The sequence below is a fragment of the Epinephelus fuscoguttatus genome, linkage group LG9 (genome assembly GCF_011397635.1).
Source record: "Epinephelus fuscoguttatus linkage group LG9, E.fuscoguttatus.final_Chr_v1".
NCBI lineage: Eukaryota > Metazoa > Chordata > Actinopteri > Perciformes > Serranidae > Epinephelus > Epinephelus fuscoguttatus.
In genome coordinates this window covers 23658222-23678123 of record NC_064760.1, presented here as the reverse complement: position 1 = coordinate 23678123, position 19902 = coordinate 23658222, and the positions used below count along the sequence as shown (strand labels likewise).

The window sequence follows — 19902 nt, the reverse complement described above, 5'->3', positions numbered from 1 at the left end:
TTTGAATGCAGCCTCGGAGAGAAGCAATTAAGAACAGCTAATAACTTGATACTTCATCATTCCCATTTGAGAAAGATGAGTTACCACCCCCGTGTTACCTTCATTAAACAGGAGGGGGGGTTCACAAGCTTTTGATCATGGACACTTCATCCTGTCAGATACATGAACTCAGGTCATGCAGCTGAATGCTACCCGCTCTATGTACAGTGCCAGCTGCCTGCCAAATGTACTGACATTTCCCTGCTTGTCAAGTGTACTGCCCATCCTGACCGCTTCTATGACATATGCACCACCATGCAGAAAGTCTCATTTACATGAGCACAGAGGTAGAAATGAAAACTTAGAAATTGGGTTTCTATCTCAATTAAAAAGTTAGATGAACTGTAACACACATGCACCCCATGAGGCCCATTTTGCCCAGGGCAAAAAGGATTAGGTACTGCGCTCCTGTCAGCCCTCAAATATTCATTATTACCTTATGGAAAGATAGCAGACAGAGAGCGAGTGGGAGCAAGAAGGAGCAAGAAAAAGGGAGAGTGCAAAAAAAGAGCATGAGTAAGTGATAGAGAGGCACTTTATGAATACAAGCAGTTCTGACTTATGCAAAGCAAAATAGATGAAAGGAGGACAGAGAAAAATGGAGGTCTACACGGTGTCATGCCATGGAGGACAGTTAAAAGCTCGTTGCAGGGCTGGAGCACACACTCATCCTCTGTTAATCCCTCAGTTTCTGTCCTCTCGTCTCCAACCATCCATCCCTTCACTCGTCTTTATCTCTGCTTCAGTGATGAGGACAAAAGAAAGCACTCACTCATTTGCTCCCTCCCTCCCCAGTCCTCTCCCCCCCTCCTTCCTTTTCTCCTTTTCTTGGTCTCTTCAGGCAAGGCTCGCAGGCCTGATTAGCAATTGTGACTTGACCGCATGGTGGAAAGATTGGCACGCATGCACAGGCACACACAGGAGCATGTACACACACATATGTACACGCATACACACATATGTGGCAAAGAGGAGGACAAGGGCCAGTTTTGCTAGGTCTAATTACCCCTCCAGTGAGGCCCTGAGACAATGAGCAGGCTGGAGAGGAGGAGGGAGTTTTGCCTTTTCTAATGTCAGCCATCGCTCGCAGGACATGTACACTCAGACACTTGAAAAAGTGTATCTGACTCCAGGCAAAAAGATTGGGCTGTTTTCTGGTGCTTGTCACTATGGGTTTTTTTCAGCCAACACGTTAATATGACCAAGCCAAGGAAACTAGGGAGGGGAGGAGAGGAAAAATAAAAGGAAAAAGATATGTGGAGAGCAATGCTGGAAGAGAGATACAGGGGATGAGTAGCAAAGTGGAGACACTGTGAGGGGGAGCAGTATGGTGAGGGAGAGGCCGTGGTGCAAAAGTGATGAGACGAGGCTGAGGAGAAAGACAGTGTGATATCATCAACAGAGTAAGAAGAGAAAGGTTATGAGAGCCCAGTGTCAGAAAGAGTTCGCTTCAATCATGATGATTAACACACCAGACAGACACGTAGTCATTTCCATATACATACAAACCCAAAGCTCCCTCTTTGAACTAGAGTTTAGTGTATTTTATTTACCGCTTTGAAGCATTGCAAAACTGGGAAGTATACCGATCCTGCAATCCACACCGCTGAGAACACAGCAAGCACTTCTTTGCATTTGTGTATTGTGAACCTTTCTCTTTGTTGCAAAAGCTTTGGGAAAACTACTGCAGGTGTTTGAAATACATCAATAACGCTGGATCATAGTCAAGCTAAGTAGCTGGAGGGGGATGACAACCATGATCTGGCAACCTCCACCTCTGCGTGGGAACCTGGGGAAAAGTCTCTCTCATCAAAGATCCGTTGGGGTGCTGTAGGGTTTCCAGTTTGTGAAATCAGCTTTACCCCCCTCCCCAAAAACAGAGAAAAAACAACCCAACCCCCCTCCAATCAACTAAACTAGAGAAACGGATATTTAAACAGAGAGATAGACCTGCAAATCCTCTCCCAGAACATCTGTCTGCTGGCCTCTCTCAGGAATTGGCTGTAGTTGGGGCTAGACAAAAAAGACACACATGCATGCACACAAATACACAAACAAACAGCACACATACACACAAAAGTACACACCTAATCCCACCATGTGCTTAGTGAGCCATCAGGGGACGTGTTGCCAATCAGACAGCTATGTGAGGCTGGGCGAATGAAAACAATCAAGGAACAACACACAATATGGCAGAGAGTGTTTGTGCGAGCGACGAGAGTGTGCGTGTGTCTGCGTGTTTGTGTGATTGAGTTCACAGATTCATACACACATAATGCCAACCAGAGACCAGCCTCTGTGCTCACCCAATGCATTCCTAGAGGGACTATGTGTGGAGAGACTTTCTGGGTCTTCTGTAACTAAACATGGTTGATTGTAAGACTGGCAGGGGAAGAATCACTGTTTTAGGATTCACTGCTGCTGTGCACATATCTGTGGACAAATGCGTCTGCAGGATGAATCTAATGTGAGGAATATCTTTGCACTGCAGAGCTGCTTTGTTTGACCTGCAGGCTGACCTTGATGCGATTTGTTTACTACTGGACAGTAGAGCACTCGTATCCTCAATTTTTACAATGGTAGCGAGTGCACTATTATGCTTTAAAGTCTGGGTAAAGCAAAATCTCTGGTTTCTTTTAAAGCACATTATGCATGATAGAAAAAACTTGTTGAAAACGTGACAAGACTGGGGGCTGTGTAGTACAGAAATGTGGAGTTAGACCGTAAAACTGTATTTCACTATTTCTGTGTCAGAGATTTTACTGGCAAGACTAAAAGCATGGCTTGATGACACACTGGAGCCATCCTTATCACACCCCCCTTCCCTAATATATACATACTACTGACGTTAGAGTGCAAAGCATCAGTGTCATTTAATTTGCCCCCTAGTGAGATCGCTATGTCCCTTGAGCTCTCTTAGCTCTTTCAGTCTTATGAATACATGCAGAACAACTCTGTTACATGCCGCAATCATATGAACACAAGCAAAATAGCCATCACTACCATACCTGTTTTTGCTCTGTGCTAACGTTAGCTGCTGTTAGCAGCTGAACAAGAGGCTATCGCCGTGCTGCAGCTCTAATTCCCTGGTTCACTGGGTGTGTGCTGTGCAACCATGGATTGGCTTTGCTCCCGAGTTAGCTGCTAACGAGAGTCTGTCGCTACACTCGAGGGTCATGTATGTTACTGTGCTACTGGGTTAGCTGCTAAGGATAGTCTGTCTTGTTTTAGCTCCTTCAATGGACACACCCCCAGCGTCTCTGAGCAGAGAATACTGCTCGTTTTTTTTCAGAGTTTTGAAACCTAATTTTATGTTGGCAATTTTTTTATTCATTCAAATTCAGTGGGTGGTGAATAACACATTTTCTGTGATGTGAAAACATCACACATAAACATACACATACACATAAACATACACATATTTATTTCTGCTTTTCCCAGACTATAAATATAGTAGTGGTATGACATGAGAAACAAGTTGTAAAAACACTAGAATTTGAATTTTAAGGTTTGACAGTAAGTCAGTGGAATGCCCCCCCATATACTGTAACACAAGCCTGTGTGGTATTTTCTTTACTCTACCTGTTGTTTGTGCTGTGGACTTGTTAGCTAGCATGTGTGTGTGTGTGTGTGTCTTGCAAGCTATTGCTCCTCTTTCTGTCTTGTCTTTTCTCACGGCTCAGTGAGTATGTCAGACTGCATTGGCCCTCTTTCAGAAGCTACTGAGAGATGGCAGCACCATTAAAATTTAACCCACTATCTCACCACTCACCACACACTGACAAGAGAGGAGGGGGAGAATGGCAGAGATAGCCAGGCAGGCATACAAGGATATACAGGCATGTATCTAACCACAGATATGCACACACACAAAACCGCACACACGCGCTCATCCAAAGGAGTGTGTGTGAGATGTGATAGCACAAGATGGGGAGCGACGGAGCGAAAGATCCTATACAGATGGAAAGTAAAGAATAAGATGGAACAGATTACGGCTAGGAAACCACACACGTACACACACATATCTGATGCATAGACGACTGTGGAAATGAGTGACATCAATTCAGCAGGGGAAATGGAGAATGTGTACGGGCCTTGTGTCCTACCAGCCTACACTATCCCTCTCTCTAAATCCACATTTCCACACTTTCTATTACTTTCTCCCTCATCAGCTCTGGCTTCTCACTCCTTCACAGGCAATCCTTCTTTTACTTTCCCTCCCCTTCTTTCTAAATCTATCACTCTTTCTGTTCAATATTTTTTGACACATAGCTTTTTCATTTTTCTGTCCTCACTCTCCGTCCCCGCTCTCTCTCTCCCGTTCTGTTCCTGTCCTTTTCTGCCCCAGTGGAGTGTGGGATAGCAGGCAGTGCTGGGAGGCCTACGGTCCCTTAATTAAGAAGCAAGGCGGAACGAGGCCACAGTTAACAAGGACACACACACACAGACGTTTGCAGTGCTTTACTTGTAAGGACCTGCATTGTCTACAGTTAATCATCAGCGCTACATGCATGACCTGAGCCTGTACTTCACCGATTCAAATCAGTGAAGTCCTAACCTTAAATTTGTACCTTGAAAAAACTAAGGAATAGACTAAATGTCCTCTCTTTACGATACCGTCTTCAGTCCTAAGGTCTTAAACTCCAATTCTGCCTAAAAAAGGACAGAAACACAGGAACAGACATAAACAAGCACTCAGTACATGCTCTCTAAGAAACAGACCAACAGACACTGTTACAGACCACTGAGCTTAGGTCACACACACTCACACGCACACACACACACACGTGATTTCCTCTTTCACACATCACAACACCTAATCAGAGGCTGAGGACCAGGGTTGAAATCTGCGGGGCTAGGACTCAATCAGCCAGTGCAATCAGACACAGGACACACACTCACCCACGTTCATTCACAGACACACACACAGAGCTACAATTACACACGGGGACGACACACACGTAATAAGCCCTGAGCTGACGGACGAGAGGAAGGCCATTACATTATTCAGTCTACCTCATCACCACTGTAACCAACACACATACACACACAGAGGAGGCGGGATGGAAGTAGCTATTTTGAGAGCACGTGCGTCCGTTCTCTGCGAAGGTGACTTTGGGCTGGCTGGAGTGGTAATTGGGTACACATACAAATGCCTTTTTCTTTCTCTTCCCCACGTTCGCTTCAAAGTCTCTCTTTTTTCCCCCTCTTTTCCTTCCACCATGATCCCCCTCTTTCCCCTCACCGCAGCCCCGAACGTGATTACATTTCCGACATGAGTGAGGGGTGAAGAGAGAGAGCAGTGGAATGAAGAAAAAGTGAGAGAGACAGATGATTGACTTGGAAAAACAAAGAGAGGGTAGGAAACAGCTTTTGCACTGGATGGAAGAATTTAAAAAAAGCAAATGCGTAGACACACACGCACATACATTAGCATTTGCCCTCTGCACGCAAATACGTACACCTATATACATATATATCATTTACTCGGCAGGGGAGCGAGGAAAAGCGGAGGAAAAATACACGAAATGTCAGTCAGACTGTCATCCTGATCTTTTCTGTTAAGACGCACACAGACACACACACAGTGCAATGGCCATCTCATTTCCTCAGACGAGTGACATTTTCTCTCCCTCTCTTTTTCTATCCCTTCTCCTGCTCTCCGTCGCTGTGGTGATAAAATTAGCATTCCTTTCCCTCCTCTGCTTCTCCCTCCCTCGACGGCCGGACAAGAGGTGAGGACCACAGGGACGAAAGAAAGGAGAGAGAGAGACAGAGAAACAAAAAGAAAGATGGGAACAAAAGAAGACATTAAGAGAAAGAAGGGGAAAAAACGCCTGAGCGAGACGTGAAGACAAAGGAACAAACAGAGAGCAGAGTGTGACAGACAGAGAGAGACAAGTGATAGTAAGACAAAAACGGCGAGATGCAATGAGAGAGAGCAAAAAGAAAAATACAGCAAGTGGACAGAGAGTGTGGAGAGAATGAGGGGGGAAATATACCCTCAAGGGATTCTTATCACCATGACAACCCTCTCCTGTCTCCTTTGCTGTCCAGTTGCATGATGAACTCCTGCTACTTTCACAGACCTTGGCACGGACAAAATATCCAGTCACTATTGCAGCCCGATAATCAACTTGTGGTTATAATTACCTGCAATAAGTTCAATCATACTCTTAATAACTAACTTCAACCCAGATGTGTGTTTGAAGTAATGACAGCCGGACAATCATGGTTGAGCTTACTTTATTTACTCTGTGCAAGTCTTCTCCTCGTCCGCTTGTGTGGGAGGGTGCATAAACCCGCATGTGTGCATGTTTCTACAGGGGACAGGGTAGAGGGCCCACAGAGTATAATTAAAAGCCAGAGACACGGAGTCCTTGGGAGCGACTGCAGCAATAACTTTATGGGGAGAAGGGGGGAAAAAAAATGAGGCAGGGAGAAACGGAAAAAAAGAAAAGGAAAACTGACCTTTAAAAACACAGAGTGAGATGGAGAGAAACGGTGAGAGATGAGAGAGGTGTAATGGAAGATGGGATAGTAGGAGATGGACTGAATTAGATTATGCTGAATTGAATGCGGCAAAGAAAGACAGAAAAAAGTGAATGCAGGAAAGGAAACATTATTGGACTGAGTTGTTTGTGGGGAGGGAGGGCTGGAGGAAGAAGAGACAGACAAAGAGAGGGAGAGGGACCGAGACCGAGAGAAAGAGAGGGAATCCTAATCAGAAACCTGAAGAACAAAATAATAAGGCTGCCTGACAGCAAATGTCAGCTCAGGGAGGGTAGCAGATGGAGGGAGAGAGAGAGAGAGAAAGCGCGAGACAGAGAGAGATGCAGGAGGAAGGGAAGAGGGAGGAGAGGTAAAGAGGAGAAACATTCAAAAGGAGACAGGTGGGGCTGGAGTGATGGAGACACTTCCCCATCATTGCTCCCTCCAGGAGGAAGGAATACAATCTTTCTGATGCTAAGAAGCAACACATCGCTAGGAAAGATATTCCCCATCTCCCACTGGAGGGAAACAGAGCCGCCAGGTCAGGCGGGTGAATCCTCATATGATGCCGTATACGTGTGTGCGTAAATGTGTGTGCTTGTACACTAACACATTCACTGCCTGGCTGAAAATGTTGCCCTTGAGCCAACCTTGACTGCTGTTTCACTCTCGCTAAGCTTTGCTTTAATTCCCAAATCAAAAGCCATCTATTCCTCTCTCCCATGTTACTTCATCACGTCTTGATGGTGAGACAGGATCCCGACGGTCTCTTGCTATTCTATTGTAGCTTTCCTCTTTAGCTGTTCTGTAATAGTACTTCAGCTTTTTTTATCCTCAGAGATGCAGAGAAAAAAACAGGAGGAAACAGACCCATGGATGTATCAAGTATCTCCAATTAAAAGGAAACAATGCCTGTTAAAGGCGCTTCTTTTGTTTCCCACCCAAATTAGTGGACAAGACAGTTTAATAAATATGACAACAAAACTGAAAAGAACACACTCGGTTAATTTAACTTCACAACAACAGCTACTGCCAGGAGTACACACACGGCAGCAACGAAGAAGTGGTAATATAACCAACCATTAACGTTGACTAAAATAAAAAACAGAAATATATTATGCGTTTCTCATCTACATTTCTATAATTCTACGATTAAAGTGTTGAACTTTGGCCACAGTCTTTAAAATTTAAACACTCAACAGTGTCAAAAAGCCAGGCAAATGTCAGTGGCAAATCAGATAATATATGCATTCTGTCAGGGTGTATATGAGCAATGTGAATCTTAAAGGGAAATCAAACTTTAATGAGTTAAACAGTTCTTTGAAGTTAACCTAAGGTCAGTGGGGTTGAGCCAGTTATTCAGATGCAAGAATCACAGACTCCACTACAGTGAAACAGATACTGCACAACATGAAGTTTTAGCCATGCACTGGTCAAAGATGTAATGTACCTGTTGTAAAACAGAACTGGCCGAGTATTATCAATTGCTATGCCAACTCTGTTATAGATGAGTCACTTTTAGATAGCAGCTATTAAGGTAATAGCAAAGTGCAAATGACCAACAGGTGGCAGATAATGAATGGTAATACTTTAAAGCATGTCAAACTAATGCTTAAAATGGAACTGTGTTCTCCAGGATTCAGAGCTGTGAAGCAGCTTGTCCTGTCAGACCATGCAGCTAATGTTATCTCATCCTGTAAGAGTTTAGATCTGTCAAAATCATTTACCGTCTGTCAGTCATCATTAGCGATTACTTACCAGTCATTTGTTACTATCAGGGGAGAACATATGTAGTTGTCACACATAAACTTTTGAATGACACGATGGTATTTTCTCTTTGAAGTCGAGTAGAATTACACAACAGGCTTATACTGGCTTTATAATTTTCTATATAATAATCTTCTGCAGTTTTTTCCTGTTTGAAAATAACAACCATGGGAGCTGGTTCCCTTGTTTTGTCTTTAGAATAATGAATGTATTCCAGTGGGCCAAATAAGCATAACAAAGTATGTTTATTTGTTTCATGTTTAATGATGTTAATAAAAAAAATACACCCACAAATTCTGGAGTTTCCTCACGTTGCATGGAGAAAACAAAAATCAGTAATTACACAGATAGGTGTAAACACGATAAAAGTGCTGGGGAGTCTGAGAGGAAACAACATGATGTTTGAGGATAGGTTAAAGAGATTTTACTGGGCTCTGCATACAAAGTTTGTATGTAAATGTCGAGTTAGTTAACTGGTACATCTGCTATTTCAAACACCACCATCACAATGTGCATGCCATTGCATTACCATTAGAAACTGAAATGTCTGAAGAGCCACAGCACTCACATTTCGTTTATATCTGTATTGACATATTATAAAACCTATTTTGATTTAAAATTAAGAACTGTAAATATGAGGAAGATCTGGTTGTCTTAATCCAAATATGAAAACGGTGCAGTATATGTTCACATTTGGATTATGCTTTAAGGATTAAATATCTACAGGTATTGCAAATTTCAACTAGGGATGGAAATCTTGACAATTATCTCAACTTCCCCTGGGATAATAGCAGGCATTCATCCCTGAGCTATATCTATATAAGAAGGTCAAAAAGAGATAGAGGTTATCATCGACTTAAAAAGCTGTCCCTGCATTCCCCCATAAACCACGGTTTCACCATCGCACCTAAACCGTCCTCCTCAGTAAGGACATCTTCCCAATCACTTGTTCTCCCGTTCTCTCCCTCCCCTCATCTCTCTCTCTCTCGCTAGCTACACCCAGTGAGTAATGGCGGGAGCAAAGGATAGTGGCAGAGAGCTATAAAAGTGTAATTTGCTCCATTTTCCTTGGGAAACCAAATTCACTTTCTGTCCCGCGTTACAATCTGTTAACATTCAGATGGCCAGCATTGCAGACAGCGCATTACCCGCCTACACTCGCTACTAATGACCCTCACACAGAGTGCACACATACACACGCTCGCAAGCAAGGAGAGCAAGGACACACAAGCAATGAGGGTATAAAAAGTACAAAGTGTATACGCGTACACTTGCGTGTGCACACACCAAGACACAAAGACTCATATTCTGGTTGTAATGGACTGAGAGAGGGCAAAAAGGGGAGGGAGAAGGGAAAGAGAGAGGGATTATAAAGAGGAAAGGTAGATGGGATGAAACTCTGCGTGGAGACTAAGTATGTTTCTCTGAATTAAATTAAATAACTTGTTCCAGCTCACTTTTTGCTCCTAGAGGAAGAAAAAAGAGCTCTCTGTGCTGCCCTATAAGCTTTTCTCCTCCTGTAATCTGTCTCTCCTCCTCTAATTCTCCCAAAGACTTGTTCACATGTTCTTTCTCTAGCTTTTCCTCCCCTTCTTTCTCCTCCTCGGTGTAAATCTCCCAAACTCTCGTTCTCTAACTCCATCCCTTTGTCTCCTTGTTCACTTCCTCCATGCCTGTCTCTCTCCTTCCCTCACTTGTTCGCCAATTCGCTCTCACACTCTCATCTCATCATCCCACCCTCACAGCAATCCTTTCTCTCCTTCTCTATCCCTCTCCTCCATTTCCACCACTCCTCTCTCAGGGAGCTAATAGCCTCCTCCTTTGTTCTTGGAGAACAGCGGGGAACAATGGCGGAGTGGGGCTTGTCGTTGTGGCAACAGGCATGAGACAAGAGAGAGAGAGGGAGGGAGACAAAGAAGAAAGGCAGAGAGAGAAAGAGCAAGCACAGAGGGGATGCTGGTTGTTAGCCGGGCGGCAGGGAAGCGAGCGCTGGCTAATTACACTCGTTTCTATGCACACCGCAATTAAACTCTGATGCACACACATACGCCGCCCGCGCTCAGAATATCCACAGCCAGCCACACATACACATCCATACACACACACACACTCGCTCTGCAACATCAGAGAGAAAGAGCAAGCAAGAGAGGAGGTGGCAGAGAGGCAGAAAGGGGGAGTCTGGGAAGGAAAAGAAAAGGAGTGACAAGAAAAGACTGAGGCTATTTTAAATCAATGCTACTGTTCTCTCAAGTAGCACAGTAAAAGTTCATTAAACTTGGAGCTCAGCTTCATCAAATCTATTTAAATACTGCAAATTGACATAAGGTTATGAGATGGCTCAGAGACCCCTTCACACCTAGACATTCTCTACCTCCTATCTATCTAATCGTCTAACACCACACACCGGCTAACCAACAGTTGCTGTACTGTCACCAGCTGGCCTCAGCTTCAACACTCCTATCATATTAATCCCCCCCCATCAGTTGTATTCCTCCCACTCTTCATCTACCCTCAGTTAATCAGCTCATCTGGCTCCATCTCTCCACAGGATGATCTCGCTCTCTCCAGAGATGAAGAGCTTTAACTTCACACAAATTAACAAAGCAGGAATAGTTGAAGGAGTGAAGGAGAGGTTGGCATAAATGTGAGAGAGAAAGAGTGAGAGAGAGATGGAAATTGGGGGGGGGGGGGCGGCTTACATCCAGGTCACAGCACCCTGTAGGGTGGAACTTATCCTGTGTCTCATAAACACCCCTTCCCAGCTTCCTTCATCCTTCAATCCGATGCCCTAACACTCTTTTCCATTAACGTACGTCTCGGAGAAACATGTGTTCCACGCTGTCTGCCTGTCTATTCTATTATTCATGCAGTTTAATGCTTGCCCAAAGTGTGTGCATGTGTGCATTAAAGAGCAGGAACGTGTCACTACATGTCTGAAGACCAGCTGATGTGTTGGTCACATTGAGCTTTCGGTGTTAACGGTGAAAAAAAAAAGAGCAGCCAAAAGAATGTGCGTGTGTGCGAACACACGCATACCAATGTGCACACAAAAAGCACAACTTCACACAGCAGCATGAACACACACACACACACACACACACACACACACACACACACAAATGCAGGGTGCCAATGAGGCAGATGAGGAGTGAAAGGAGTCACATTAAACAGCCAAACTTGTCCTGTTTCGCTTTCATAGCCCCAGTCCATTTTCATAATGCATTAAAACCACCGCTGAGAAGAGAGGGGGACATGGAAAGGAGAGGGGAAAGATGAGGAGGGGGGTAGAGAGGGATGGAGACACAGAAAGAGAAATGGAAAAGAGGAGAGAGGGGACAAGAAACATTCTCAAAGTAATCTAAAGCTGGTGGATGTATGGGGGTGCGAGGAAACAAGATAAGGATGAAGGGAGTGGAGGAGTAAGAAAAGAGAGCTCGTCTCAGAGGCAAGATATGGGAATAGAAAGTGTCTGATAGAGGCACAGACAGATTAGGGAGGTGGATAAAAGAAGATGGGATGCACTGATAAAACAAGTAAGGATGACGGCGAGAGATGGGGAAGAAGATTTAGTCACAAACTTTGATTGTGTGTGTTATGAATGCTAGTGGGTTTCTTTATGTGTGCATGTGTTTGTAGTGCTCCTAATGTGCGTGTGTGTGGTTGTACAGTGGCAAGGGGCAGAAGGTTCTCTGTTTCAGCACCAGCAGGCTGATGAGAGTTTGGGGCCAAACAGCCTGGAGGCAGAGCTGGCCTTGTTACTCACTCTCCCTCTCTCTCTTTCACACAAACAAACACACAATCTCGAATTTACCACAGCTACAGCCACTGTAAGAAGCTGAGCATTTTGAACGTTGAACCTCAGATAATAACAATGTGGCTAACACATGAAAACAGATGTTAAAATATTTACAATGAATATCCACTTGTTTTATGAATACACTCCATTTTAGTTAAATATGTCTTTACATACCTACAACCAATTACTATACCAGTTGATTCCCATATACATGGGTTTGCATGTTTTAGCCTGTTAAAGGAACAGTTCACCCCAAAATCAAGATTGCATATTTTTCCTCTTACCTGCAGTGCTATTTATTAATCTAGATTATTTTGGTGTGAGTTGTTGAGTGTTGGCGATATCAGCTGTAGTGATATCTGCCTTCTCCTGAATTTAATAAAATTAGATGGTACAGATGTCAATTATTAGCCGGTTAATTAAAACAATAACAAAAGGTATTATGGCGTGAAATACAAAAGGCACTTTCCTTTTGGTCCAGCGCTTCATTGACTCAGTGAGAATTTGTGCCACATTTCAAAGTGCTATCCATTTGGAATTGGTTAAATTTTTATGTTTTGGGATGTAAATGTCTTGCCTATTTTATTTTCTGTTGGCGCTGACAGGCAGCTTGCTGTGTTAACATGTAGAAACATGATGCCAAGTGCCCACACTCTGGTCTCCACTGGTTAGTTAGCTGCTCTGCAGTGTGCACCAACTGGGTAGGACCTGGCTATCATTTGGCGATTAGTGCTGGTCACACCGTCCTGAGCCATGGTGGCAAGATGGCATTGCCAGAGAAACATGGCGCCCACCATCCAATCTCCCTCTCAGTCGCCAGTGAGTAAGCAGCTTCATTTTGAGCCGCAAAAGTCCTTTAGAGTTGTTGTCGGTTAAGTTCAGAACTGAAGAAGCCTCTTGGATGAGAAGTGAAATGTCTTCAAGAAACTCAAGAAAGTCCAGTTGCCTACCATATAGCACTTATGATCTCTACTGTTGATAACCACATAAACACCATTAGCCTTGCTGACCCTGCACACCATGCTAGCTGAGCAAACAAGAGCTAACAAAGTTAATTATGGTAACCATGCTAAAGGTGTGTTGTGGCTCAAAATTAAGGCGCTTACTCACCAGGGCAACCTGGGGAACAACCGTGGGGTGGGGACAATGTTTCTGCAGCAACACCATCGACACCACCATGTGCTGGGACCGCTTTACCAGCAGTAATTTTGTCATAGTCAGGAATAGCACAATTAGACTGTTCACCAGCATGCATAACTGGTCAAAAATACTCTGAAATCCCTATTCAACAGCGATGTCTCTTTCTACAACTCAATCACAGGCCTTGTGAGCAGTTTCATGTGGGAACCACATTCTACCTAACTACAACTACGAACTGTATCAACGTGCAGAGGGAAGCGTGCATCTACTCATAGAGATTCGTTTATAGCAAACTAATACTGCTAGCTCAACTAGCACCACTGAGCTAGCTCACGTTACTGCTCAGCCAAGGAGGATACCATTAGTGTCTACATTTTTTAGGCGCTTTGAGCACCTCAAGCTGTGTGCCACTTTGTTCAATTATTTTCGAGAGAGGGCAGACATCTCTACGGCCTACATCTCCAATACTGGCAACTCACACCACAACAATCTGTACTGATAAATTGCTCTACAGGTTAGAGGAAAAATATGTGTTCTTGATTTGATGGTGAACTGTCCTTTAAAGCTCTATTGCATCAGATTTGAAACATTAATACTGAATCACATGATCAAAGGTTTTCAGGTACTGCTGATCCAACATAGAGTTGCAAGACGCTGCTTTCAGCTCATTGTTGTGGTTTACTGGGTTGCACCAATGTGTCCTAAAAGCTCTCAGTTTAAACTGCGGGCAGCTTGCTTATAAAACAAACTACGAAAAGGCAGTTGTATAGTATCAGGTCATTGACAATATATGATTGATTGATACAATAGGTTCATTTTTGGAGTAAGTGGTCCTGGGGAAAAAGGTGAGTACATTTATAACATACACACATCCGGTAGCCAGAAATGTGACTCCAATAAAATTCCTGGGTCTCTCTGAGTTTTCTGCATATGGAAATATATGCAACTGTTTATCAACCCCTCAGCTGTAAGAACTTGATAAGCTGATGGTACAACAAGGTTTGCAGCTCTGAGTTGGTCTTGGAAACTTTTTTGATTCAGTACAGAATGAACGTCAACTTGCTAAAACTTGAAACTTGCTTGAGGTACATAATCCATCACAGCTAACTCTATGCCTGCTTTTTTCCCTCTTTGACAAAGTTTCTTTATTGTCATCAGTGAAACTGCCATGAAACTGCAAGTGTAATGTGTTTATCACCTAGAGAGAAGTTATCTAACTCACATTAACTCAAATAATCCTTACATTATGCTTATTGCTGTCTCAGAAGTTTGACTTTCTGACAACCTCACATATGTCATGAATATATTAATGTGTAGCAGCTAACTCTCAAACCATCTTTCTTTACATTATTATACAAAGGCAACTTTGGAAAAAACTAAAAAAAAAAGTTCATCAAGTTTACTGATGGATTACTTATCTAAACTACGTTTAAAATCTTTACAAATTGATTTTATACCATGCTGAAATGGGCAGAAACAGATGCCTGGAGGGTAAGAAAAAAGCAATCAAACATTTAAAAAAAAAAGAAAGAAAAAACACGGACAATTGATGGTGGCAATTTATGTTACATGATTTGCAGTGGGCTAAAACAAGCAGTGCCCCCAGTAGGATCTATTAAATGTCTAATAACCTTCAATCAAATCTACAGAGACTGACAAGAACAAGTGATTTCTTCTTATCGGTTGGGAAGGGAAGAGTTAAGGAACGAGTCGAATTGGGGCTGAGGCATCCAAAAGCCTATCTCCTCCAAGTCAATGGCGTGAAGGCTATCTCACACGCACCTGACAGAGACAGAGTGCTGCCAATAGTGCCAGAGGGAACAAGAGAGAGGGAGGGTGGCAGACAGTGAGAAAGAAAAAGGGAAGGAGGGAGCAGAGGAAAGCTAAAGAAAGGAGACAAAGAAAGAGAGCATAAAACAAAGGCATTAAAAGAGAGATGGGTGGACAATGGTGAGCACAGTGGTCAGTGGATGACTATGGCTTGTTTTGATCTGAATGCTTGTTTTTTATTATTTATGGGGAAAAACTGACAGACAGAGCGTTGGAGAGGCAGCATTTTGTATTTGTGTGTTAAGAGGACTGACGACTGATAGAGGCACTGTGTTATAAAAGCACTAAGAGCCCCAGCAGCCACACGCTAAAACTTTAATCAGGCATTAATAAAAACAATATCATTACTGTCTGCCTGAGGAAGTATCAACACACACCTCAATGAATCTGGCAGGCAGGCAGGCAGGCAGGCACACACACACAAAATTATAGTCTAGGAAACATGCAGACATAAACAACCTCATCTCTCATCGCATTTTTCTTGTTTTTACGTCGTCTCCATTCCCCTCCTCTTCATCCTCCCGCTTTTTTATTGCCTTTCATCTATCAATCTACCTTTAAAATCATTGTGTAAGATGAAGCACAAACAGAGTATGGGCATACAAGTGCACATACATCCACAAATGAGCATCTAGAGGGGTGGAGGAGTGAGAAAGCAGGAAGACTGAAAGCATCGTCTCAAGGACAAAGGTAAGCCACTCAACTCTTGTCTGAAAGCAGAGCTGCTTCATGCAGCAAAGGACTGAGACTTGAGTCAAGCAATTGTAAGTAGTGCGGCTCCCCAGTCGCACTATTCACCACGGAAATAAAGACAAACTATGAAAAATGGGAAGCCAGACACAAAATGGACATCCAGAGAGGCACACCTGAATGCCGTAGCCTTCTTGAAAGAGCAGCAGAGCTATAGAGATCTCTCTCACACTCTTTTTCTCTTTGACAAAGCTAGGCTGGAAGGATGAAAGCACTGAATGAAAGCCTACACAGGACCTTAAGGGACAGCATAATGGTGGCACAGAAAGCAAAAAGGAGTAGCAAAAAACAAGGACGAAGAGAAGACTGATAAAGTCATTTTATGGATGTTCCTAGAACATATGATGGGAAGGAAGTTGAAGGGAAAAGAGTGTGAGGATGGATGAATTGTAGGGGAGGGTAATAAGTAACAGAGGATAATAAGTAAGGCAGTGAGAGAGGGCGGTAGAGAGGGTGGAGAGAAAGTGAAAAGAGAGGAAAACTGAAGTAATAAAGTCAGAAAAATCCTTAAAAAAATACTTTACTTTTCTTTCTCAGTTCTGAATGATCCTTGGCCTATATACACACTCAAACAGCATGAGATATGTGTATGTGCACAGACGTGCACGCATGTGAACGGATCACGCACCGATAACATTACACTCCTTAATTCCTAATTAATCCTTCTAAACTGGATTACGGCGCAGAGCATGACAAGCCCAGGATTCCACCCTTCACCCTGATGACTGTGTGTGTGTGTGTGTGTGTGTGTGTGTGTGTGTGTGATGTCACTTTACTGTTTTTCAGCCTGAAGTCTCAGAAGGCCGGCCTGTCCTCGGTTACATGATGTTGGGAAATGAAGCTGACAGTGTCTGCGGTCCCCTATGACACAAACACACTCACATACCCTCTTTCTCACACACATACAATGCCTCTCGTGCACACACACAAGTGTACACACACACACACACACACACACACACACACACACACACACACACACACACACACACACACTAACACACAAGGAGTCCCTTGACAACAGGTCTTGAAACGCTTATGAATTATTGTAGTGAGTGGCAAGAACTCAAAGCATTACTTTACACATTTTAAGTGAGGACTCATGGGGGATATGTGCTTACTCACATAACAGACACAGGTCCCCTGACACACACACTTGTCCTGGTTTGAAAGCTGTCACACAAACTGTCCCATGTGATGTATTCTGCATTACACTAAAGTCTGAAATAAAACCAGAGGGCTTTATAGACACCAGTACTAATGAATTCATTTCATGTTCCATAGCACTTTGTAGACGAGCTGAGAACTGTTTTATAGCAGAAAAAGCTTCCATTTCTATTCATTCCTGTCTGTTTGGGGGGAAAGACTTGAGTTACATACCACCAAGAGCAGACTCTATGAGGTTCATGTCATAAATATATGGAAAGTAGGGCATGTACACAGTTTTTTGATAGTAAAGGGGATGTAAGGCTGGGCAATACATTAAAAATCATGATACGTGATACGAGACTAGATACTGTCTCAGATTTTGGATATCGTAATATCGCAAGTATATTTTTTTTCTGGTTTTACAGGCTGCATTACAGCGAAGTGATGTAATTTTCTGAGCCTACCCGACTGTTCCAGCTGTTCAATTATTTGCCTTTCCCCACTTAGTATATCCACATATCGTCTACCCATAAGTGGATTTCATAATGACTGCAGCAAAATGTCCTAATGTGTGGTACTAACACTAGAGTACACAACATATGTCATGACATAAGCCATTTAACCACAACATAGTTATGGAGTTTGAATCTGGCCTGGGCCTTTGGCCTTTTTCTTACTGACAGCCCAAATCATGTTGTCAGCATCCATATTTTATCCCAGTTGATTTTAGGAAGTCTGGACAAATGTGGAGGTGGTTTGAAATGCGATTCCTATCAGATTTCTACAGATGTGCCTCAGTTCAGATGCTCTGGCTGCTCACATCTGATTTCAAAGTATCTTTGAACACAACACACAACGATGAAGAGCCAGAGTGACGGAAGTACTGAGCAGATCCATGCTGCTACTAGCAAAGCGCTAAAGAGGACAACATGAGGAGCAACAGTCCATGGACAAATGTCAAAATATGTAGTCTGAAGGGCAGAATGACGAAGCTCTGTTTTTCCATACTTCCCATCGCTCTCCACAACCAAATCTGGACTACTACTATCATCTTAGGCAGAAAAAAAAAACAAACAAAAAAAAAAACAAACCTAAAAATTCAACAGCAAAATTCCACAGCTTTCAAAATCCTGTGTGACAGGACGGGCAGAGTTATAAGAAATCAAACACTATGCAACAAATATGCACCAGTGCATTTTGTTCCTCTTAAATAACCAATAATACACATTTAATAAATGAATAGGCTAAAACGTTCGGCTTTGGTGTACTGTAGCTATTTGATGATGTCATAAATCTAAACTCTAACCTTTACCAAACGGTACCAACAGTTTTGCTGTAACATACAATAACCCATTAACTTATTGTAAACCAGCTACTATAATGTTCCGACCTAATGATATTACTGTAACTGTGGTCAGCTCTTAAGGTAGTGGAGGACACTTAGGTGGAGAACACGGCTGTAAAATGCAAACAGTGACCAAGCTGTTAAATCTGTTAACTTAAATGGACTATCCTCTACACATAACAGATAACTGTATTTATCTTTATGTAGCCACTGATGGAATTTCATCATATAACAAATCAAGAAATGTGAACTTCAGCACAGTAGAAACATAATAGCCTACAGAAAGTGCGAGTTGATTATGAATGTGTTGAGAGAAACGAGCTACATTTGGACCCCAGTATGAATTAATAACATGCAACATATTGCATTCCGTGTTACTGTGCGCAGTACTGTGTTCTCCGTGCTCATTAAACCATGCTGGCAAAGGAGAGGATTGGGGGTAGAGAGGGGAAGTAGTGTGATGGATGGATGGAGAGGGGGGTCACAAAGGGATAGATGGAGTGAGTTGGGGGGGAATTAGCATGCTTTCATGCGTTCTTCACCTCAGTGGAGCACCATGGGGCTTGTTGATGCCTCTAAGTGCTATGCAGTATTAAGCAGACAATCTCTAAGGAAGCCTGTTGGCGAAGTGCGTGTGTATGTGGTGTGTGCTGACTGACCGCTAACTGTGTACAGTGAAGTACTAAGCCCTAAATAACCTATTTGGAGAACAGAAAGACGGAAGGGAAGTGGAGAGATTCAGTGGAGAGCCAAACATTGTCAGAAGAGCGAGGCATTAAAATGCTCGCTGTGACGTTGTTCCACTCCTGAGAGGGGAAAAGCAGAGAGGAGAAGAGAAATATTAAGAAGGCAGGGAAAGGTCTCTGTCCATCTGTTCTCTCACATTGTGTATGCTGATGGAGAAAAAGGCAGGACGCACATGTTGATTGAGTCACCTTTTGTTAAGAGCAGCAGAGTCATCTCTCCTGCAGCGTTCACAGCAGCCAGCAGAGCAGTACGTCACAATGACCAACCTAAACACCTTAACTCTCTGCCTGGCTCTCTCATTTCACCTTTTCTCCCTCACATGCTCTCGCAGCTACCCTTACTCGGCTTCCTCATTTTACCTCACCTCAATCTCCATCTCCTCAATCACTCTGGTCGCTTCATGTCTCTTCACCTTTTGATCATTCGTCATTCCTTCATTCCCTCCCTCAGTGCTCTCTTCAGTCGTACACAGATCACTCCTGCCTCCATTCGTCCTTCTCCGAGCCTCATTCATTCTGTGCCTCTCTCCTTCACTCTAACTTCAATAACGCCATCCGTCTTCTCGTCTACTGAACCAAGATTAGTCTCCATCCATCTGCATCTTTGACAGTAATCTCTCCTCCTCCTCCTTTTTTTTGAATAGTACCTGCAGCTTTCGAACATCATATTAATATTATGAAGAATAAACTTGTGAATAATTCAACAAATACACAAAAGAAAGAAAGGAGAGCTGACAACCTTATTACTGACCCTTACTATTTAGAAATACTAATATATATTGGGTTCTCATAGAAGTCTTGACTTTCAGAATTCAGGTTTAAACCTGCTACTCTCATCCATCATTGTA

At 43.1% G+C, this 19902-nt stretch overlaps 1 protein-coding gene across 1 annotated transcript in view; it reads right to left on the bottom strand.

Moving 5' to 3' along the window:
• Positions 1–19569, bottom strand: part of LOC125895029 (protein diaphanous homolog 1) — a 52293-nt gene extending 32724 nt beyond the window's left edge. The window contains exon 1 of the mRNA XM_049586799.1: positions 19415–19569. Coding sequence (XP_049442756.1) covers positions 19415–19569 — 155 coding nt within the window. The remainder of the gene's footprint in view (positions 1–19414) is intronic.
• Positions 19570–19902: the final 333 nt, after the last annotated feature.